General features: G+C 45.3%; 1 protein-coding gene across 1 annotated transcript in view; it reads right to left on the bottom strand.

Annotated features, from left to right (window-relative positions):
- The window catches only part of LOC144467831 (uncharacterized), a 37,210-nt gene extending 13,639 nt beyond the window's left edge, over positions 1–23,571 (bottom strand). Inside the window, exon 1 of the mRNA XM_078176799.1 lies at positions 23,502–23,571. Coding sequence (XP_078032925.1) covers positions 23,502–23,571 — 70 coding nt within the window. The remainder of the gene's footprint in view (positions 1–23,501) is intronic.
- Between the last annotated feature and the right edge of the window lie 1,698 nt (positions 23,572–25,269).

Genomic DNA, 25,269 nt, shown 5'->3' with positions numbered 1-25,269 from the left:
CTCAGTGTTCCCCAAAAAATGACGGCGCGTTCGCTTAAATTGACGAACTTATCGGCGCATTTTTCCAATGTTCCGCGGACGCGAATGAACCGCAGGAATGATTTCCGAGCATGGTGATTTCATTGAGATTGCCGATGTATGCTGAACGATTCCAGGTGCTCGACAGTCGACCGTAAAAACACGAACGCACGAAAAACTCGATTGAAATGCTCGCGGAACGAAGGCTTCGTGGGTCTCACGTTTCATCAGGTATTTCTGTCGGATTTCTGACTATCGAATAGTTTTATGGAAATTCACGTTTTTGTTGTTGAATATACAGTATGTACAGTATGTACGTAGATGTATATATGACTTTTTAAAATGGAATACAATTTTAAAACTTGGTTAGATAGCTTGATTCTTTTTAGACGATCGAAGTATACTGCTTCTTGTATTTATAGAATCTTTTTTAAAAAATTTAGACATGGAAACGAATTTTTTTCTCAACTACAAAATTTTTCTGATGAACGTCGAATAAAGATACGATTCCTTTTTGATAATATACACATTTATTTGAATTTTGAAAACTCGCATGTACCATAAATGGTACCTAGCTTGTAGCGTGACACATATACTGTGCATAAGTTCCTAATCATGCGAAATTGACAAAAAAGTATGTTAGTCATTATTTGGCAGACTAGTCCATCTATCATCTAAAACAATTCGCTTCATGAAAAAAACAAGAAAATATTTTCGCTATATTAAAAGTGTGAACGTTTTAAAGAATCAGTCGATATCAGTAGATAGCAAATAAAATAGTAAGAACATTTGCAATTCGAGGGAGCTATGAAATCCGGCGTATACTAAAAACGTGTCGGGCAGATCAAGTAGCCGATCGTAGGAGCGCCGATTAAAATCCCCGCGTAGAATCGGGGCCGAGTCGATCAGGGTCAGCGATAGGGGAGCGCGCAAGGTACCCGGCACGAAAAGCCATTTTGTATCAATACATCGAGAATATACGATTGTAATATCTCTCCGGGAACACTTGCAAACACCGATATATCACGTGGATCCGGGGGAACGAGCAGGATTTATGCGCTGAAATCTCAGACCGAGCTCAGAGGGGCGGAACAATTTTTCAGAATTATTGCCCGGCGTGTGCGGCTATCTGTCGATCGCCGAGAGCCACTTCGGCCTCGATCGCGATTCATTTCCATGCGAGATATCCTTTATCCCGCGCGGAGGCGGCGGCCGGTCCGCAACCCCGGGCCCCGCGGTATTTTTACGTGGGCGCACGCACACACGGAGTCCGGATGTACGTCGAGGAATCAATCGAAGTCCATCGAGTCGTTCGCGGTGTGCCGGCCCCCCGATATTTCCGGATCATTCGCGGGGAATCGATCACGGCCAACGCTAGAAGAGACCCTCGGCTCTCATATTGGCCGCGGACGATCCGGGGGCCGGGTGTTTCAATTTCGGCCCGGCCGAAAGCCGCGCTCTATGACGCGCGAGCTTTTATGAGAATCGCGCGCGTTTATCAATTCCGTCTTGCGACGACGCACCCACGAACCGCTTTCATGGCATCTGTCCTCCATTCGAGGCGCTCGATGATCCTAGAACAACCCGAGAGCTGATTGATAGTGCACCGATCATTGCGCGAATGCAGGTTCGTCGATGGCTAATATGCAGATTCGCGACACCATTCTTTTCTCGCTGATCTTAATATAGATGGCTGAGAGAGAAACGCCGTGTCTTCTTCGATCATTTTTGGATGCAACGGGAACAAAGCCAGAGGACAAATTCACCCCGCTGATCTACGACTGTCACATTCCACTTGAAAAGAACCACGCCGCGGACTATATACTAACATTAATAAAATTTATTCTATAAACATAATAAAATTAATAGAATTTCTATTGAATTAATAGAATTTATTCTATTAGCTCAAAGAGGAAAATAGATAAATTATTAAGTAACTATAACAAGCGTATACATTAAAAATTAGGCTACGTGGTGTATAAATAAATAGATGTAATAACAATGATTTTAACAATAGAGAAAACAAAGTTAGATATAGAAATAGAGAATATGTGTATATATAATAAATAAATAGACATAGAAATAAATAAATAAATAAATAGATAAATATATAGCTGGGACATTCACAAGCACTGCACAGTCCGTGTGTCCCACTCACGCTCATAGTTCGCTTCTCGGCACTCCACTGGAATAAATAGTAATACTAATACTAATCGCGGACAATTCTTTCACACCTCCGCCATCGTGATTGCGGTCGCGTGCATTTTCATCGCGATGCAAAATGGTATGAACGTTATAATATTCGAGTTTATAGGCCGCGCGCACTCAATCCCGTATGACGTTTATTTGAATGAAATTATTGTGCACTTCGATTTGATCGACGTGGATGTTATAGCATTCATTGTATGTTAATATTAAAACGTGATATCCTGACCACTCAGATCAAATTTGATGAAACGAGATTTGGATGTCACATTGACGAGCTTAAAAATCTACGTCTGTTTTTCGCATTGTTTTATGTTAGTTGTATAACTGAAGCATCATTACCGTAGGAGGATTAAATATGAGGTGATTTCGGGAGAAGCCGTGAATGTAATAGCAAAATAAGTAATTAGTGCAACGACGGCTTGTTTGACTAAACGTCGTCTGGCTCCACTCGAATCGTAACATCGTTCGCGAATTTAAGCAGATTATTCTACATAATAACGCGGGAATTTTGCACTTGTCTGAGCACATATTGGACGATTCTACCGAAAAAGACAGTCCTTTTCAAAATTTCCGTAAAGTCGATTACGCAGATCGTGTTTCTTTTCAGCTAACTGTTCCGCGCCCGGTCTCGCAGCACTTAAACCAGACCGCGTTACCATAATGCTCTTCACTGTATCGTTAAAGTGCCCGCGTTTCCCTCGCTGAATTCTTTCTTCATTTCTACGTCGTTTAAAAATTTCAACCCTCTTCTTCTCCCCCAGCATCGTACTCGCTGGAGTCGTTCTACACAGCTCTTACGAACGTTCTCGCCATTTCTCGATCTCGTTAAGCAGCCGCGACCCGCATTGTCCGCGCGGTTATTGACCCGTTCCACTGATTAGCTTTGCTAATGATCCGGCTGTTTAGACACCGCGCGCGGACCGTTCGCGCCGATCTCATCGATGCCGTTTCGTTTTGTCCGTGGACGCGCGGCTCCCGCGTCCTACTTGCCGCGTTCCATCTTTTTATTTCGCGATCGATCCCGCTCCAGTTTCCGGCAGGCTCATTTGACGCACATTCGCCTCGAAAATTCCATTAACGCGAGTTCCGGCGCGGCGTATAACCGTGGCTCGCCGATGAGAGTAGGCGCTCTCCGCAGTCGCGAATAAATTATTAATAGGTAACGTTGCGCGTCGCTCGAACTTTTATCGATCAAAAGGCGGCCGCCGCGCCCCGCGCGGGCCGTCCCGCCCGGTTCGCCGGCGCACTCGTAAAAATTACGAGAGCAATTATACGGGTACGTTCCGCGATTAAACGACGCGACCCGTTCGCGTTTGCCACGGCCGGGTGGAATTTTTCAACGCGGGATGCCGAGAGCCGGCTCGTGTTACGGAGGATCAGTTTCCGGTCAGCTAATTCCGGGGCGCAGCTTTCGCCCGAGCCGGGCACAACCGGCCCGGAAATAACGAATGAATTTATCCCGGCGGCGACTGTTCTGCACCAATGGCGGTCGCCGAATGCAGACGTGTACACAGTGCAGGTTTGTTACCCGTCCCGCGAACGGACGACCACGTTCTCTCTCTCTCTCTCTCTCTCTTTTTACCTATATCCCTCTATCTTTATCTCTATCTAACTCTAGCGTGTGCCTCGTCCGATCCGCTTCTGTGACGAACGTTAATTATTGTTCTGTGTCCAACCGGTACCTCTCGGTTTAATACCGCCGGTCTCGGTTTCGGATCCGGCCAGCTGCGTTCCAGACTCGTTATGATAAATTGCAGTTCGGTTGAACGAGCTCGTTGTCTTCGGGCCCGCAATCTCCGCCTGTTCCCGTTTTGTTCTGTTATTTCCGCGTCGATTAAGCGTTATAATATCGCTGATTTCAAAGGCGATACGGGACCGTGGGTACTCTTGTCTCGCCACTTGACGGCGGCTAATTTCTGCCGGAATAAGTGGCACTGGTACTGTCACTTTGCAGACGTTGCTCACTTGTGCGAGGAATTTTGCAGGGGGAATTTTAAACCTTTATTTTAACAGTAGAAGAGCGTATTTTTTGTAGTATTATTTTCAGATATATTAGCATTTTTGTAGATGCGAATGGATTGTATGAGAATTTAAATTAATTATTGGAAATTAGGCAGGTAAATAACTAGCAATGCGAGTGTTAATATTGAAGGGTGGATATCTTAGAATAAGTAGAATAAGCAGAAGTGGTTAGACAAAATGTTGATGCACGCTTTTTATGCGAATAAAGAACAGTATCAAAGTGAATCTCAAGATAGAGGAATAAAAATTTCTTCTGGAATAAGTAGAGTGAGAACGACCACTGATCAGACATCGCGAATATACCTATTTCTTGTTGAAACAAAGACCATTCTATGGCTTCTCGTATCTGCAAGAATTATTACGATTGTAAAACAAAATTTTGGTGTAAAATCAGTAGAATAGGTACGACCACCGACCAGACAAGAAATATACCAAGTCAAACAGAAATATCAGCAAGACATCTGAACTACAGTTGAATATTCGGACGGTATATTACGTGCTGAATATTCAGATCTATATTCAGGTATAACTAAGGATCCTAGCACATTGAGTAGATCAGATCCGCAACCGATCAGACACCGTAGCAAACCATACCGTTCCATTGAAGCGAGCGTGATTTTTGCCGGATTGTTCTGACATTCATGGCTCGAATTGCGTCCGAAAACAAAGGGCGATATATGGTCGACGAGCCGTCAAACTATCGGCGTGTCGGGGGGGGGGGGGGGGGGGGGCTATCCAACGATAAATTAGCCGCGAACGAGTAATGTTATTGCCATTAGCGAAGTGTGACAGCGAGGGTAGCCATTATGGCCGGCTTGACGGTTCGTTACTGTTAGAACCGCGATTAATTGGGGAATTTGCGGATCAGCAGTGTGGATGCCTGTGAGGCATTAAACGGATTCACCGTCGATCCATCGTCATAGGCGAATACTTCGCATTGCAATTACGGCTATAATATTAATTCAGGCTCTCTCCTCGTCGCGTCTTCGATAATTTACGAAATTAATACGGCCACGATTACCCTGCACACTGCGGACGAACGTGATTCTAATTACTGGACGCATGTTCCGGCTAAATGTCGATAATATGGATATCAAGCTACCCTGCCGTATCTATGACTATCGCACCGGAAACCGGCAACTGTATCCTAAATGCTCGTTGAGCACACCGCTGTCCGGAAATTTTTACAGGTGAATTGTACGCGTTGATTCGAGAGCAGAAAGGAAGATGTGGAGAAGGAAGGACAAGAGACAATTGAACGCGAGAGGCGACTAAATGGAAATAGATGAATGAAAATGAATGGCTAAAAATGAAGGATTGCTGAAAAAATACAGAGCAGTCGAGAGAGCGAAAGCTATTCTAAGAAAGAACAGCTTTCTAATTAAACAGCTATCTTTCACAGTATCCATAATCACGATTTAATTTCGTCTGCAATTTAAAAGGAACTGACTCGAGAAAAATTACTATAATTAAGTAATTCCATCTATAAATATCACTATTCATTAAATATATTAAGAAATATTTTATATACGAGCTTAGACCTATTTTTAATAAATATAAATCTAAAAATTCAATCGCACAGTAATCTCTAAGAAAATCACCCAGTAGCTCAACCCTTTACTGACCACTTTCCCCAAGAATCATCGACAACGTCCCACGTACCCTCTTGCATGCATCAAAACTGTTTGAACTCGTTATCTGACCCATCGACCGCGCACTCTGACGATTGGCCGCGCCGGTAACTCACACCTGCCGTGACGTATCTCGATTGTTCGAACATCCGCGCGTACATTTAGTTCGGCGTCGAGGGTGCTAGAAAAATAATGGCGATAAATTTGCGGTGGGACGCGTCGCGACAGGGGTGGAGCGGGGCGGGGCAGGTCAGCATAGGAAAGTAATTAGCAATAAATCGTGGGCGGTCTGATGTGCCGCCGCCGCCGCCGCGCGTTCCGTTTTCTTTATGCGCCGGCGGGTAGCGCATAGCGCGGTTTCCGGTGGAATGCAAAACGCAGCCACGAAGATGGATGCGGGCCGTGGCGGATCGTCGGTTAAAAGGAAAAAGGGGAATCCCCTGTGGACGAGCAGAGAGAGAGAGAGAAAGAGAGAGAGGCAGATCATAGATACGTCGGTGTCTGTCGAATGTTTCAACGACGGCATTACTGTTGGCAATTTAGCCTGCGAAAAGGACTGTTTTCATCTGCGAAATTATTTTCGTGCCTCGGAGATTCGTCAGAGATACATTAGAGATCCGTCGGAGATTCGTCGGCCGTTTAAAAAATACCTTCAGCAATTTTTATCAGCGCCAAGCTGCGCCCCGCGAAACTTCCGAGGCTTTAAGCGACGCTGATAGATGCCAGCCAGAGTTTCACTGACTCGGCGAGTCTGAAGTCATTCTCCCGGCAAGTAAGTATTTATCCTCGTCGAGCAGGCTCCAACGCGCGTGCGCCGGAATCGGCTTTCCCCGAATATATTCGTCGTCTTTCGCGTAACGCTCTCAGATTTATCAGGCTTGACTCTCCGAGTTCCTGCGATGCATTTCGCCGCGCGTCGTTTCATTGAGCGGCGGAACGCGAATGTTATCGAGTCGCGGTACCACGATGATTTCCCCGGAACCGCGGATCTCGGATCCGAAGACACGCGGCAGATCAAAGGGAACGGCGCCCCGTGAATATGCATACGCCGTTTAACGATATTTCCGATCGGAACCCGTTGCGGCTTTGCCGACAGCCCGGATTTTCATCTCTGAATTTCCCTTGTTCTATCTCGCGGATCATTGACTGCGTTCGATTGATTCGAGCGTATGCTGTGCTCATTCTAGTTAGCATGCCTGCTACGGTGCTGTTAGTCAAGTTGTCTGGATGTAGATTCTATAAATAGACCTCTTACGGCGAGTCGAGATGCGGATTTTAATGATTAAAACGGCTGACTACGTCGGCACCTATTCTACTTACGTTGTGAAGAACGATGTTGTCTTTGATGTATCAGTTTATGTATCTGGTATATGCAACTTTCATTTCGCCTTTCAAGATTTACTGTGCTTGTCAATTGTTCTTAGTTACAATTTTTATACAGCTTTTGCACCGAGTGTTTTCTTTTTGTTACAAATTTTGTAAAAGTTCAGAGGAAATTGAAGTCTTCTCACAGACGTAACGCTCTGAATTTTAACATCACTGAATACTTAATTAATTTTATTACCAATTAATTCAATAACAAAATTATTATTAATTTAGGGTTAAGTTCCCTTGATCGGAGTGCTTGCTCTACCGAAGGGCTCAATAACGATGTAGTCGGTTTACGAATGTCTATAGGCACCGAAACTTTATCTTTGTCTAGCCGACGGCACGGTATCAGCACAGCGAACTTGTCCCGCCGCTATCTCTATTCCACTTGTCTGACCAGCGGCTGACCCTGTTCTACTAGTTCGAGAAGCGTTCGCAGCCGAGTATCCCCCTCGGCCGACCAGAGAGAACTCCTCCTCTTCCACTTGGCCGACCAAGAACTGCCAGTATATCACTTGTTTGGTTATGGAGGTTTCCCGTGGAACGGTGTCTGGCTAGTGATCGTCTCATATTACTTGCAAAAGTTTCACGGAGCTGTCGACTGTTTGCGCGATTTCACCGCGACGCGGCGGCCGGGCTCAGCCGCCAGGTCCGCTTGTAATTCTCCGTGTAGATGCAAATTTTATGCAGTTCGGTAAGTCGCTTAAGTTCTACCTCCGCATGTTAATTGGTTCCCAGGGAAACTTCGCGGAAGACGCCTCGGACCGACGCCAACTTCTTTTTCCCTGTCCCCGCGGTTTTTTCTGCGAATTCGGGATTGTAGTCGTTCCTGTAATTTCTGCGGTTCTATAGTCTATGTCACTCGACTTCGCCGATGTAATTCGGATCGTGAACTTGTTAATTGTTAGTTAAACTAGTTTCCGTAGCCTGGATTACTCGATGTTTGCAGATCTGTTGCTCTGCCTTGTTGCGTTAGGGTACACGGATATTGTTAATAATATGAAGGATTAATGTGGTGCTTTTTCTTAATTAAAGTTTGTGATAGAATCTAGTGGTGTAGGCACGTCATAGATCAGACAGTCGGTGAGTATATACTTCTTTAGTGAATGTATTAAATGCTATGATTTTTTTAATGCTGTTACAATGCTCTCCTTTATAGCACTGTCTTATTTTTAAGAAAAATAAATTTCAAGACGTGTTCTACAGTTAGGGAGTTAACTCATAGTATCAGTAGAATAGAACGATCGTTGATCAGACAACACTGAATCGTTGAATAACCTTGAATCCAGTGATCGGAAACCGATCGCTCCGTTTTCCAAACAAAGTAAAGAACGATCAATCGAACGTTCATTGACGAGTCGGAAAAAAGTCGTCGAGGTGTCGGCCGTTTGAAGAAAGGTTAAAGCTATCGTTGATGCCGGGTTTACGGGTGGGTTTATCGACGGGGCTCGGCAAAGTTTGCGCTGCTCGCGTCCTAACGAAGCGTGGATCGAGGAAATCAGCCTTGTCATCGGCGCATACGTCGCCGACCCGATGCAATTTCCATGCAATCAAATGGCAAACAGTGCGCCGCCGCGACGCCGCGCCGTCAGGCTGCTACGTCGCTGCGGACCGTTTCCGCGAGCCGTGTAGTTCCATATGCAAATTGCGCGCTACGACCTAGCACGTCGTGCAGCGAAATCGAATCAATATTGCATTAGGAAGGCCGGATGCCACCGCGATCCGAGCACGGCCCCCCTACTGCACTGAATAAATTATACCGAAGCGCAACGCCGTCCCTGATAAAGCGCACTTCTCGCCAATCGGCTGTCCTCAAATTCGGGATCCGTCGTCGTCGTCGTGTCCTGGCTTTCGTTTCGGGGGAACGTTTCGCCCCACGAATATCGAGCAAGGATTTCCACCTCGGTATTCCGTGGCCGACGATGCTCCGCAAATATCCTGAGACCAGAAACCGTCGCGCGCGCTTTTTATCCCTTGGCTCTTTAAAAAGCTGCGATCCTTCCCTCCTCCACTTACGGAGTTTCGCGATTTTTCTTTTTCTCTTTTTTTCTTTTTTTTTTTTTTTCACCGCTCGATCCTTCGACCCTCGACGAGCAAATATTTTTCTCCGTTCGACCGTGAGTCGAGCAACGCTCCGATATATTTTTTTTTTATCGCCGGGCCTTTCACTTGTTGCCACTCTAAAAAATCCGAAAGTTAACCGGTCGCGCACGAGGAAATATAAACTGTAACTTCGAGATAATTCTTTCGATCTTTTATCTTCGACTATTATTAAAATATAACTAAATCGGACAGTTTAAAAGTTATTGTCGTTGGATAATATATCGTCTAGAATTGACACCGTAGAAGCGCTGAGGTGGGACATTTTTTCTGTTCGCCAAATTTCGACGGAACAAAGGACTCGGCTATCGTGGAATGGGGGAACGAGGCCAGTGGATAAAAAAACCGTAATGCCACACGCCATGGAGTTTGACAAAAGGGCCGGGACGAAAAAAAACTGTACGAGGCCATAAAGAGCTCATTTCCACGGTCGATTATATGATCATAATTCGAAAGAGGTCATCGGAACGGAGATTGATTCTGTCGAGGTCAGGGGAGCGTGGCGAGTTATGGCGTTTGATATCAGTGGAAGCGATAGGTCGAGAGGCGAAGTTAATCGGGCTTTCTGAATTGTTTGTGCCATGGATCGGCGTTATCATTGTTCCATCTATTATCAACGAATTGGTGCCGTCGGTGGAAATTTAACAAATCGTGATAATATTCGATACAATACCTAACTGGATCACAATATGTCTGACTTATGACGACGCATTCTACTGTAAATAATATCGCATAAAACATACATAAAACACCGAGGATTATATTAATGTCCTTACTCAATTCGACAGATTTCGGGTCGGTGTCTGACTCGTGACGCCTTGTTCTACTAGCGAATATCCCCGCCAGAAAATAAGACGGTGGCAATCTTCAAAGGAGTCGGTGTTTAATACGATTCTCACCTGAGCCGTTTCTCTGGCCCTGTCATTAATACGAAATGCGTCAACGAGAGGATTTGTAATTAAATGCAGAAAGTAGCATGTAACAAAATTATTTAATTACTCGAAGCAGTAGAAGTACAAAGTCGAAGGTTAGTGCGATATAATTACAGCCCCTGCTGCCTTCACCATTATCATTACTCGACTCTTCTACCCTTTCTATACTGAAAATACCCAGAACTTTTAGAAAGCATTTGATTGAAAGATTCTTAGTACCAGTGAAAATTGTTAATTATAACGTGTGTTACTTATTAATCAAATAAAATAAGGTATCGACTACAAGGTCTAAATTGAAAAGGAGAATATTTCTGACTTTTACGTTATATTTTTAACTTGCAAAACTGTGCTACGAATATTCACAAATTAACTTCCATTGTTACTCTGTACAATAATGCAATGTAGTCATATTCATAGTTTCAATATAATAAATAATATTCAAAATTGCTTCATAGAAAATTGATCTAATCTTCGACGAGTTTTGTAAGCTATAAACAAGATACGAACGTCATACTTCCGTTCAAAAAATTCTTCCACATTTCTCAAAATGCATTACGATAACTTGCAATCGTAAATTTTGAATGATAATCAGATAATCTCTACATTTTGTCCGCGTTCTCGAGATTCGGGACGACGCGACGTGAACAAAGAGACGCAGTCGAAGATAGAGCGGAACGTGCCCCGGATCCTTGATTAACCGGTTCGGACAGGTTGTCCGGGGTCGAGATTTCGTCGGCGTCGCCTCTCGTTAGCTCATAACGTTATCGAATGATCGTTAAAGCGGGGGGAAACGGGGACTCGATTTCAGGATCGCTCGCCGCGACCCCCGTTTATCCGGGCCAGATGAATGAAATCGGCTACGCTATTTGACACCGATGGGAACGATAGATTAGGAGGGTGGGTGAAATCAACCGAGGTTCCCGGAACGCTGCGTAGCCCGCCGTCGGTTTCGGGGCAAATACACCGAGGGCCACTTGGGTAACGCTAAATAATTCATAGAACAGCCGGAGCGCGTCTATACGGGGGAGGCCGATGCGGTGCCAATAGCCATTGGACCGTTCATCACAGACTATTGATTGGACCTCGGGCTTTCCCTGGGCCGATCCTTCTCTCTGTCTATCCTCGCGGCGCACGGCGAACCAACTTCCTGAAACTGAACGCAATCAGGCGACGTATGACATTTGCCAATCACAAACGGAAGCGGCCGTGGAGCTACAGAAGTGCTCGCGGATACGGGGCAGACGCAGTTAGCACGCCGACGGTGAATAATTCATGGGAGTCGGCCCGATGTTGCGCTTCTCGTACTATCCCGGACCCACCTTCAAAAATATACCGCAGCTTGGTATTCCGGTGTCATCCGTAGACACCGTCCCTTCCGCCACGGCCGCCGCACTTTGTAACACAATGCATCGCCGATGCGCACACGATCCTCGAAAGATTCTGCTTAACATAAATACGAGGACAGCGTGCGCGCGAAGACGAATATCTGAGCGCCGTTTCTGTTCCACTGCGGAGTGCCAGGAAATCCTGCCGTGTAAACTGTTTCGAAAAAGACGCCGCCATTTTCTCTTTTTGCCATTCGTAAATGGAAGAGGCTGTCACGAGTTGTACACCCTGTATAGATGTACAATGGAATTAATAATTGCTTCGTTCTCGCCCTCTCGTTCGTCTGTTACTCGGTGGAACGCTAACACTTCGAGTAATTGTGACGTTGAAGTTTTTGGACAGTGATAAAGTCACTCATAAGACAGACACTGTGTGTCTTACAGAGCTGGTTGAAGTGAATCAGACGTGGACGATTGTAGAATTTGCGAGAGTTTAGTAGAATCTCTATTTTCTTAGTTCATAAAGTTTGTGGTAGTTGGTTTGTTTATGCAACGCACACTGTATATTTTAGTAGATCCTGTGGAAATAAATCAGACATGGATATTTGGTAAATACGTAAGAGTCTAGTAGAGTGTGTGCTGTCTTCGTTTACACGGCTTGTGGTCCGTATATTGTAATAGAGAGAAAATATACAGAGACGATATATTCCAGTGGAACAGGTCGGAGTAAATCAGACATGGATGTTTGTAACATCCGTGAAAATCTAATAAAATACCTGATTCTTAAATTTATACAGTTAGTAGAGTACCTGCTGTCTTCATTCACAAGTTATAGTCACACGGAGTAATAGAACTTCGTATCAATTAGACACCTTATCAAGTAGAACAGGTCGGAATAAATCAGACACGAATGCTTGTAAAATCTTTGTGAGTCTAGCAGAATCTTAGCTTCATAATTTACACACTTTCCAACTAACAAAATTGTTTAATATTGCATCGTACACTTCAGTAGATCTCGTCGAAATAAATCAGACACAGACCCTTGTGAAATATATAGTAACCTAGTAGAATTCTGTCCTCATTTATCCGGCTTATAGTCATATACAGTAATAGAATTTCGCATCAGTCAAGGGCCATATACTCGAGTGGAGCAGGTCGGAATAAGTCAGACACACAGGCACGGGGGAAAAGTGGCGGAGATCCGAGTGAAATCTTTGCTGTCTTATTTCGCCGGGCTTACAGTCATGCAGAGTAGAATAACGTAGTACAAGTCAGCCCCGGCTGAAAATCCATGGCGAAGTTCGCGGATGAAGCGTTTAACTTTATTTCCTAGGAATGTTTTAGCGATACCGTTCCGGTGGATTTCGTTGCACTTTTGCCGAATGCGCGAAAACTAGACCGGCCCCGGCCGGCGAATTCAGCCGCTTTCCGCCGCGCAGCCAACGGCGAGCGCGTTGAATAAACGTTTTCGTATTCAACTCGAAGACTCCTCGTTATTGGAGTGCGTGCCATAAATCTCCCGTCGCGGTGTTAATAAAGCCGTGGGCCGACGTAATAAGCTCTTACGGGGGCTGCAATTGTACGACGCCTCGTGCCCGATCTTTTATTAATGAGGTCAACCCGCCTGTCTTCCATTCGGCGGCGCTGCATCAGCGGAAACCGCAACCCCTTCGCTTCCGGGCCCAGCTCGGCCTTTATCTGGCCCGGTCGACTATTAAACAATAACGGGAAACTAATTGCCGGATTTTATTTTGCAACAAAAGTATTATCGACGCGGAACTCTCGCGGAGCGAAACGGTTGAACAACCGGTCCTTGCGGAGTCGGGAACGTAGTTTTAACAAGCCTTCCTGTTCGCGAGGCATTGAAAAGCCTGTCGACTAATTGGATTTTGTTATCACGCTGCCTCCCGCAACGGGAAATGTGTTTTTCTTTCGCCGATACACCGTCTTGCGATAAGTCACGCTCTCCACCTCTGCCTGCAATTTAGATCAACTTCTGCACCACTTCAGTTAACGTTTGACAATGTCCGATCACCTGGGAAATTAATTTTTGGTCCTTTGATAGTTCGAAGTATTTTTGAGAATTGTCCGACTACTATTGACCTGTTCTACTTTCCAGATTAACTTTCTACTGTCACCTAACACTTCAGATAGCTTTTAAGAATCCAGCAGATAAAAGTTCAAAGACTTTTCGCTCGCGAATAGCAAGAATACCATTTTGTTTGACCAATGGCCGACCCATTCTACCTGAAGATTCAACATAGATATTTGCAGCTTCGTGTAACCATTGTACACACCATTCACGCGTCTACAATGGTCGCACGTTTTACACGCGCCAAGGGGACTGTAAAAGACGTCTACATTACTTGTCCGCACAATGGCTGACCTTATTCTACTTGCATAGTAATCTCGTCTCCTTCCGCGATATACTTTTTTCTCACGAACTTCTCTACAATAGGCACTGTGGCGCATTGTTACGCAGTTTTCCCGGGGAAATTCCTCTAAATAACAAGTGCAAATTCCTGAAACGCGAATCCAATTTTTCAGAAAAGTTCGCCGGTTCCGTTTCCACATTTCCACAAAAATTCCTGCTTTTTCGACGAGCGTCACAAACTCCGGTACACTCGCACCCCAACAACAACAATCTCTTGCTACAACGGCACCGTAACCGTATTTTTCGATACCATTACGGCCGCGTATCATTTAAACTTTTTTCTAGTCGCGCAATTTGGAACAGCAGAGAACAGCGCCGCCCGTCGAGCCACGGAAATTCGCGTTCGACCTTCGCAGCCGCGACCGGTCGAATAATTAAAATTTAACGGTTGAATTACACTCCGCGCAGGTGGATGAAAATTTCCAAATTGCCGGGGCTCAAGCTGCGGGCTATTTTTGGCGTGACGGGTTCGGAGGGTGTTCACGGAGGGGGGCGAGCGAGCCCGACGGCAAAGCGCGACCGACGCCGAAAAACCTGGCTGTATCCCCGCGAGACTCGGCGTCGCTCCGGATCCTAACGCGAGATTTCCATTTTCCGGCCATAAATCAAAATGTCGTCGATTCGGCCGAACCGGCGGCCCGCTTTCTGCCCGGCCCCGCTATCTGCGGGTGTGTTTGCCCGTCGCACCCCCCCAGCGGAAAGGTAAATAACGATCGCGTCGGGGACGGCGCGGCGCCAAGGGCGACATTAAAAGTCTCGGTCTTGAAAACTTCTCAACCCTCTCGCGTGTTCTTTCGCGGCTCCCCCCCCCCCCCCCCCGCGCGGGCACAGGCGTCCGGGATCAAGCCGGCTCGATCGCGGCCGTCCCGGGATGGGGCGAAAACTTAGGCAATTACGCGGAATTAAACTCCTTAAAATTTATAACGGCGACGGTGGGGGAAAACGGTTTGACACGCGCCGGTTGGCCGACGGGTTCCTTCGGATATTTGTTGCCTCGTTAACGAGGCACGGGCCGCTTCGTTGTTATTATACAAGTTGAAAAACTAATTGCCGGCTGTCCGATGGCGTCGGTGAATGGTCGGCAGTTTCGTGTAGGTGTGAAAGCGATTTTGAATGGCGTTGTTCGCTCGCGACCTGTCTTAGATATTTACGACACCGAACTCCGGTTTTTCGGCCACGCCTACGTTGATGGCACACAGTGTCGAGCGATCTGGGTTTAAAAGCCAGGCATTAACCGAACCATTCTGTAGAAAATTCATCTTTGTAGTTTCGTAGAATTTATAACAGATTTTATATGTTTCAGTAGTTCCATTTGCCCTAATTTTCTTCTTAAAGGGCTCGTACTCTTTCTTCCCAGTTCCATCATATAAATTACATTTCTATTCCTTTAATATTCTACTATGTACTATTTATTATACTATTTCGTACTCTACACTATGTACATTCTTTCTGTATAAACAATATTTTTAACAGAAATTAAATGAATTCGAAATGACGTTATTCATTATTTTATAAGTGAAGGAGTAAAGTGCGATTAAAGGTCAACTTTGTTTAATAAAAAATATTGAACTACTCATAGAGAAAGAATTATTAATTTACGTGACATACAAGGGCAGCTATTGCGATCAAAGCACAGTAATCTAATCCCCCTAACATCTCGAAAAATTTTCCATTCAGCGCAGTCTTAAAAAAATCCAAGAATCGTGGTGCATTCATAGTCGTCTATCTTCATTCATAGTCATAGTCGAGTATCTATCGTTATTCTCACAAGTAATACGCATTCAACGAACAGTCATTAAGCCGTCATAATTGAACCCAATCATTTGACAATATTTTAACGAACCGCGGCCGAAGTGCAGTCGACGAGCCACGCGGACAAAGAAACACCGTCAAAGAAATACCGTCGGTAAAATTCCGTCTTCCTTGTATTTTCGGAACAATGCGGGGCGAGAGAGCGCGCGAGCACGGTCGATGCGGAACCACTTTAATAAGTAAACCGACCAAATTGGAATGAACGTTCGAGCGAATCCGACGGCCGGAAAAAAAGCGATTCGAAAACGCACACAACTCGCGCGGCGCGCGCGCTCCCCGTTTCGTTCCGGCACCGAGCTCGGTCGACGCGACGCTACGGCGTTTCCCGACGTGAAAAATTAACAATTCGCCCTCGAGAACCGGGCATTCTCCTAAAACGAAACCCCGAGCATGAATCATTCATTCCTTTCAAAGTCGTGCCCGCGCGCGCAAAATACGCCGCGCGGACCGTGCCCGACGATTCTGCACGCGCTCTTCCATCGAATAGGCGATATCGATTCGTGCGCGATGAATAAATGCGCGCGGGTCGCCGCGGATATTTTTCGCAGAGAAGGAGGAAGGAAGGGGGGGAGCGCGGCCGAAAAGCGGGAACAATCGTACGGTCATCGGGCAATACGATACAGTCGTGCCGCGCGCGCCCGGCCCGGCGATAATGCGATCTCCGATACGCGGCAAGCTGTCCCTTTCCAGTATTTATTCGGCCGGCGGACCGGTTCCGCCGGTTAATACGTATCGGTCATAATTTATCAGGCAATAATTGACGAATCCGATTACCGTTGTTGTATCGTTCGCCTTCCATCCCCTTTCCCGAATATTATGCCGTATTGGTCGCGGCCGATGTAATGAACTCCTGGCCCTGGATCCAATTATGCGGCCGGTCGCGTGTGCGCGAGAATCGATCCCCCAGGATCTTCGGAACGGCCGGAGAAAGTTTTAGCGGCAAGCCCGGGCACATACCGGGGTACAGGTAATTGCCTGAATTTTAGAGGATCCTCTGCGAATAGAGCCGCGCCACCGGAAGCGGGGATAATTCCGGGTCGGACGGGACCATCGGAAACGCGGAATAAAAGTTTTTTGATAGGGCCGCCACGATTCCGAGATAATCGACTTCGAAAGTCGCGTGAATTATAAATCGAGAGTGGAACGAGCTCGCCACGGTCGGACGCGGTCTCGCCCCGTGAAACGGTTCGTTACAGTCGGACGCGTCTGACAATCCCTGCTCCGCAGCGCGCCTAAATTATTTTCTTGTTAAATTCACTTCTGTAGTTAGCTACGTGCAAGTTGCACGGAGCCGCGAGGGGCACGCTGTGGTCAGACGCCAATGTCTGCTCGGCGGCAAATGTAAATGTCATTGTGCGAGGCTTGGCTCGCGAGACAATTAACTTTCGAAGTTCCGTACGTGCGTTAAAGCGAGATTAAGTGGAAACGGTGGGCTATGGTCGGACACAGATGGCAATACCTGACAGCGACACATTTACCTGACGGCTTTTAACTCATTGCGTTATAATAACGAGTCAGACTCGCGAAAAAGATTTCACGCAACATGTGAAGAAATAGAAACGGAATTAAATAAAGACAATACAAGAGATAAAAATTATTTGGTCCTATTAATAAAAATATTAAGAGGAAATAAATGCTAATCAACGCAGCGTGAAAGGAGTCGTAGTACAAAGAGTTAATATTTAATTCGTTTGGAATTGTTATACGTATCCTAAAGGTTTTAATCAGCCGTATCTGATACGTTAATATTCGCAAATATTTTTAATTCATTTGCTGCTCTAAGTACAATTTATTATTCTTTTTTATAAATGCATAAAATCTGCAAGCGATGTATGTCGACTTCATTGCTGATATATATCCAAACTGCGGTAAAAATAACATGGGTTTTTGCACAAAGTGAATCCTTTCATAAATAACGTTCACATTTTCAAATGCGATCCACTCTTCCGCAAATTGGATTCACTTATTTCAAATTATTCTTACTAAAATCCCCCTCGAATTTAAATTACCGTCGAAAATCTACAAAGATTAATTACGTGCAACGAAATTAATTATCATGCTACAAATCGAGCCAGCCACAAACTCATATTAAATTTAAGTATCGAACGACGCGCTACAAACAACTATCGCAGATTTACAACGATTAATTATTCGCAATGAAGTTTGCCATCGTTTCGCAAACAAGTATATAAATTCGCATTTAATCAAACGCGTTTAATAAACGTCGGCAAACTTCGCGGGAGAGTGAGTTTCACCACTGCCGAAAGGTGGATTTGATTAGCGAAGGGATGAGATCGGAGGCTGCGAAGTGGTCGATAACGTTTCGAAAAAGAAAAACGAAAAAACGACGAGCTTAATCTAAAGAGGGATAAAGCTTAATTTGCAAATAGGCGGCGCGGGATCCAGCGAAAGGATTGATTCGGGTGCGCGGAAAGGTGAGCATAATCTACAAAAAGGATTAATTTGGAGCGCGCGGAGGGGTCTGTAAGGGATCAACGGGACGGGGAAACGCGCCCGCCTAGCGTGGAAGAACTTGAACGGACTCGAAATTCGATGGGGATGATGGACGCCGATCGAAGTTCCTCTGCCAAGGATCCCAGGAAAGGGAAATGGCGAGATCGAATGGGGCGATGGGGTGAAGGTTCAGGCTATTTCAGGAAGCCGTAGTGATTACGCTTCGGTCGCCAATGAGAGCTTATCTCACCACCTTGTAAAGAAGTGTCTATATATACGTAGCCATTACTGGCCGCGCGCGCGGTGCTGGGCTGCGCGTCCCTTCCCCGCCATGCTCGCCCCGCCACCATTCTCCCCTTCCCCGACCCGTCCCCGCCGTTGCGTCTAAACTCCGTCAACCTCGGTAAGTTATTATGTCGTGAAAATAAGGAGAAAATTGGAAAGCGGTTTAGCCGTGAAAGTGGTGTCAATTACTGTCGGCATTCTCGATACCGGCTCCTCCCGGCCCGGTGATTAAACAAGCCGATCAACGCGGCGCCGTTCGTCGCGCCTCGACTTCCGGTTAGCGCCGACACCGTCTTTCTATCAATTTCTATGGGACACAAAGTGCAACGCCGGCAATTTCGCCCCGGAAAATTGCGAAAAGAGCTCCGAGTCCGCGAGAAAAATCCGAGCGCGATCGCCGGTCTGCTTCTATTATAAAACCTGGGACGCCAGTTCGAAAAATGCTGTCAATATCACTTAAAAGGCAAAAATATAGCGGCGATTCGCCGGCGCGAGTTCTCGTTTGGCCAAGCAACGAAGTGCATTAGTTGGACCGCTTATGCGGTACGAGTGTGCTTTGATACAGCCCGGCCGTGGCCCGTCTGACCATTTCTGGCCATTTCCGCCGGCATTAATCACTGTAGCAGTTAATCGCGGTGTGGTGTTCAACAAACATTTGTCTGCGGGGCATTCAAACAGAATTCATATTTGAAGTTCAGGACGATGAAACTTGCAACCAGCGGCGAGTTTCATGTCCGACTAATGATTGGCCCTAGTTAACTGCGTTACGCGGGGCTATTCGTAACAATTTCGCGAGCCCCGAAACGCTGTTCCCAGCAACAATTATAACTCCTTGTTGTACGATTCCCTCTGCAGTTGCGTTACGAGTTCTTCGATCGGGATCATTTGTTGGAAGAAAAAGAACATTCGCGTTCGTTTCGTTCTTGGATTTACTTGAATGCTCGACACTAAACTAACAAACTGTAACTAAATTGTTAACACGTATTCGCAGCGATGACAATACTGTACTTAGATGCGCTGTTATTTTTATAATAATATATCCTTCGATTAAGATATTTATTAAACCATTTTCCGTAAGATTGTCTCCATCAGCAACTTTGCGGCAAAAAATATTGAAAGAACGATTTCCAGCAGCTCGGTAAAAATATCGAACAAGAGAACAGAACTTTATTCAGACTCGAAGGAGCGTAGTGTCACTCACGGCTAGGGGATTATTACTAGAGATCTCCATCGCGAGTCATCCTCGTGAAAGCACGTCAAGGGGTTTAGTAAACTAATTATAATAATCCGCCAAGCCCTGCGGGCCTTATTAATTGACCCTTCCTACTTTCTCGCGGCGGGCCAAACAACTTCTGCGCCCGTCCACTAATTTATAAGGGTCGGACCGCCCCCGCGGGGCACCGCGAGGACACGATCCCCCTGATTAAAAGAATTTCAAAGTCATCCCGGAAGCCGTATCAGCGGGTTCCCCATGGCCGGTTCTCCCGGCTAAGAAGCAAATTACTTAATTATGATGAAAAATCGATGGGAGCCCGATGAAGCCGTCGCGCACGGCTGAGAATAAAATAGAAGGCCGGGGCCCCTCCCCCCGTTCACGGCAGCGGCGGCGGCGGCGACAAAAAGCAGCTGTCCCGCGGCTGACACGCCACAAAGTCAGACCGTCAATCATCACGGGACACCGGCGCTTTATTGAGATAAAAAGAGCCGCCCATTGGCTCCGTTACAGGTAGACCCGCGGCGGTAATGATGCTCGCAGGAAGCGGTGGGGAATCGGCGTTCAATCGATCGATCGTTCCGCCGTCTCCTTCCCCTTTCCGATTACGCTTTGTCCCTGGCGCGACGCGTCCGCCGCCGCCGCCTGGATAAAGGAGAGGCCGAGTGGTACGAGCTCCCCCGTAAAATCGGACCACGGTCTCGCGCCGACGGAATCGCGATGATTGATGCCGGGGCCCTGGGCAGATGATTTGCTTTTTCGCACCTGCGAACGGTCCCCGGTGTTCGCTGCCGCTTTAATGAAAGGCGATGACGACAGCCCGGGGAACACGGTAATCCGAAAAATATCCCCGCGGAATATCGACACCTGTTGTCCCTTAAAATAACCAACCCCCGGCCCCGAAATATTTAGTCAGGCTTCCTCCAATCGCGTTGCACTATCCACACTATATTTTACCCGACTTCAGTAAAATCATAGGTTTGATTATTCTTTACGTACCGGTACAAATTGGTTGGAATTAATGCTATAGCTTTTTCGATATTTGTTTTAGAAGTTTGATATTGGAATAATTAGCTGTAGGACGGCGAATTATTTTTATAATTAAAATTGAATGCCTAGGAAAATGTCTATGAGGATTTTCGACTTCTATATATCAATGTTTTTGAGATGTAATTTTGAAGATATGTAAACTTATTAGTGTTTCTGTCGTTCCTAATGTAGCATAAATTTATTTGAAAGAAAATCAGAGTTATGACTTGAAGTTTATCAATTATTATAATTTCTTGGAATGAGAAGGAGATTTGTATTTATCCTATGCTTACATTTTGTTAAATATTTATTACTATATATTTATTATTGCATCTTAAATGGACGGAATATTCTAAGAATATATTTGGATCGCTATTTGATAAATTACATCAAAAGGACTCGGTAAAAGGAGACAATTTAGTGTTACATTTGAATCGAGAAGTGGAGTTGTAACGATACATAATTTTCGCAATTATCAGAGACGAATATTAGTCGGTGTTTGTCGCGGTTTCGCGAATGCACGACGGCGCGCAGAAATATTTGGAAGAGAGGCAGCGGTCGTTTTGTGTCCCGTGAAACGCGGCATTCAGACGGTCCCCGTGTCCTATACTTAATTACGAAGCAGTGAAACTAGGTTAATAACTCGCGATTCATCGCTCCCGAGCGAGTGGAATTTTTGTTTCTGCCGATTTAAGACGAGCGTTCTCCACGCGTTTGTAGTAAATCGCGTGTCATTCGCAATTATTTCGAACGTCATCTGCTCCACGATGAATCTGAACCAAAGTAACGATTCCGCGAACATTTCCCCGCGTTGTAATCCTTTCCAATTATCCGGCGAATATGTATATATATATGTTTTTTGTGACGCACTTTTTATTCCCCGATAAAACAGAAATACCTTTCATAACATTTGGCATCGGTCGAGTTTCTTTGTAGCGGCAGCACGGCGTTCGTTTGTCCGTTAATTGACACATTTTTCGATATCGGCGAGCTGATGCAAAAAAAAGAAAAAAATAACGTACCATTTTCCGAAGCTTAATTTACGAATAAATTGACTATGAAAACGCGTCCGGCGCGTGCTCCGTTTGTTCGTGCTTTGTAGTAAGTAGAAACGGCGGGCAATGAACAGTCCACGTCGATCGTACCGCACGTATTCAATAGCATGCGCGCTGCCGGACGGGATTCAAATTGTATTTTTTCGAACGGGCCAGCGAGCTGCGACGAAAATTTTCCCACCGCATTTCCGACTTATTTTTTCATGTAAATTCGCTCTGTTTCGAACTGTACCATCAATTCCCGCCGACACTCCCGTTCCGATGTACATCTATATGCATGGGGGTCTTTTCCGTTTCCCGGGGATGATCGCCGCGACATTTTGATTCCCGGATTTTCACTAAAACTTGTCACTTGTCGCGCTAATTGTTGCGACCTCGAATATCGAGGTTTGCGTGCGGAATTCGGCGAGGTCGTGAACTTCGTTTCGGCGAATAAGATTTTATTCTAATAAGAATTTATTCGTATTTATTCGAGTAAAGAATTATTAGAGTGAAGAATTATTTGAGTAAAGAATTATTCGACTAAAGAATTAATTATTAGAGTAGAGAATTATTGGAGTAAAGAATTAATTATTAGAGTAGAGAATTATTCGAGTAAGAATTAATTATTGAGTAAGAATTATTCGATAAAGAATTAATTATTAGAGTAGAGAATTATTCGAGTAAAGAATTAATTATTAGAGTAAAGAATTGTACGAATAAAGAATTAATTGAATAAAAAATTATTTGACTAGAAAATGAATTTAATAAAGCATTATTTGACTAAATAATGAATCAAATAAAGAATTATTCGAATAAGAATTACCTCAATAGAGATTCCATTGAACAAAGAATTATTCGAATATCGAATCACTCGAGTAAAGACTTATGCAAACAATGAATCATTCGATCAAAGAATTATTCAAACAATGAATCCATCGAACAAAGAATTATTGAAATAATAATTCTGTCGAACAAAAAATTATTCAAGTAATGGATCATTCGAACGAAGCCTTACTCGAATAAAAGAATAGATTAATTTCCGTAGAACGAGTGATTCGAATAAACCATTCGTACGAATCCGAGTATCACCCAACTCTATTTCCGTCCGACAAATTTTCTGTTCCGCTCGAGACCGAACAGTAACTTTTCCTCCGAGACCGTGCAGCTGCGGAGGAAGGAAACGCGTACGGTTTCGCGCGTGTGACAGGACCGCGCGGCCACGCGTCGTTAAATTTCGCCGCGTGGAAGCAAGTTCGAGCAGCGGTCGGTCGTCCGGTTGCACGCGGAGTTTTCGTCGTTTTCATTATTTATCGGCTGGATTTACGAGGCTGGATACTACCGGGATCCATTCGCCGGCGGCACCCACGGTTACCAGGGACACTAGATCTCCATTTAAACTTTACGATAAACACGCTCGATATCTCAGTTTTCACCGTCCGGAGAAAATTAAACGTCGCCGGTGACATTCGACTTTCCGAAGCGGCGCGCGCGCGCGGCCCGCCTTATTTAGAAGCGTAATACCCGCTCGTTACCCGGCAACTCGCGCGGCGGAGTCGCGCGCGTGCACCGGCCTCGTTAGATTAACGGATCCCCGCCCACGTAAATCTTCATTTAAACTTCATGACGCACTCACCTGTGGGCGTGCATGGTGTTCTTGCTGCTTCCACGAGGTCCTCGCGACTTCCGGGCGGCGCCTCCAGCATCGTTCCGCTCCCGGAGAATTTTTTTACGCACAGCAGGCTCAACGCTGGAACCCGAGAAACCTGGTGGTTATTGCCTGATTCATGGAGTCCTTGGTAAATGTATCGGCCAACCCCGGGTAACAACCCCTGTTACCGGAGGCTGACGGAAATCCTTTAATAGCGCCCGCTTAATCAACGTCAAACGCGCGGTCATTAATGCGTTCTAATAAGTATGGCTCGCGAATGTTGCACGGAAACGCGGCGCGGCAAGTTCAACGTTCCTCGAGCAAGATTATTAGAAGCGAAGGAAACGAAATTCCGCTTTTCTTTATTGATTTGGAGCGCTTACGGTGGCCATGGAATTACGAGTAAACCTGTTCACTTTTTGTGCCATTTGTCTAGTTATATTATATTGGTTATATTAAATAACTTCTCTCTGGTAATATTATCTCAATATCGAATTTCCGAGTAAATAATTCTGTATTCAAGACCATAGCATAAAATATAATAAACAAATGGACACCGAATGGAACTAATAAATTTTTATTAAAGGCATTTGCAAGACATCTGTGCATTAGAACTAATCTACGTTGCAAATGAAACGCTGCTCTTCCATGCAATGTGCTCTGAGGCTGCAAGGTGCTCTATCATTTCACGGACCACTCTACCTTGTACTATCGGCTTATAGCAGCGTGCCTCCATTGTTCGAAATTTCCAGCGAATCCGGAGCTATTATTAGCAGCGCGCAAGACCGACAACAGAAACGTCGCTATCGAACAACCGCCCCGCCATCGACGGCAAGCCGAGCGGCGGCGAGCGAAGCGTTTTTCGGAGGCTCGTATAACCAGTTCGCAGATTTATAGGTACCGCTGGCCTCACGGGAATTCGACAACTCTCCATACAATCAAGTTTGAAACTTTAGTGAGCTGGAAGAGACTGTCTGGCACGCCACCGTCTCATTTCACTTATAATTAAGTTTCCCGCCGCGCCCCTCGCGAGTGTTCCGCTTGTTTGACGAGATACGAATCCTTGCTCCATTCGGCTGACTAGCTGGGAACTCTAATCTACTGTTCTAACTAGGTACGAATCCCATCTCACCTGTCTGACTGCAAACAGACTTATTTCACTTCTATGAAGAGAGCGACGTATATCGACCCTGTATGATTGTCTGCCGGCAGCTACCGCGCGCCCCTGCCGCCGAGAGATACGCGTGTCTGACGCTTCGTGTACTTATGTCACTTCCTTTATATTGGCGGAGATGCTCGGAGATATCCTTTTGTCTCGCTTTCCAGTTGCTATTCTACTTTTGTTTAGATACAGGTATTTTGTGGTTTTGGGATGATTTCTCATTGAGTATATATCTTTGGAGAATAAACGTTTTCTATGCCATGTGAAAAGGCAGTGTTTGTTGTACACGTTTCATACGGATTTTTATATAGTAATTATTCTATTATACTCTTTGTTAATCTATGTAAATTTATCGATTTTTATAATTGTTTATTCGATAATCGTTTCATTGATTTTTTACTGAGTCTTATGTTATACTTCTAAAAAGAATCACACTATATTCAGTAAAAGAAGCTAATGGAAAAGTTTATTTCGAGCGCCTGACACATGGTGCACTTCTTCTACTTAAACTCTATCGACAAAGCTATATGTCTATATATGTCTTTTTACCTCACTTTCTGACCTTTCTCTCTCTTCTATTATTCAGGAAAA

Source organism: Augochlora pura, chromosome 3 (genome assembly GCF_028453695.1).
Source record: "Augochlora pura isolate Apur16 chromosome 3, APUR_v2.2.1, whole genome shotgun sequence".
NCBI lineage: Eukaryota > Metazoa > Arthropoda > Insecta > Hymenoptera > Halictidae > Augochlora > Augochlora pura.
Note: the sequence above shows the minus strand (reverse complement) of the source record. Positions and strands in the feature narration are given on the sequence as shown.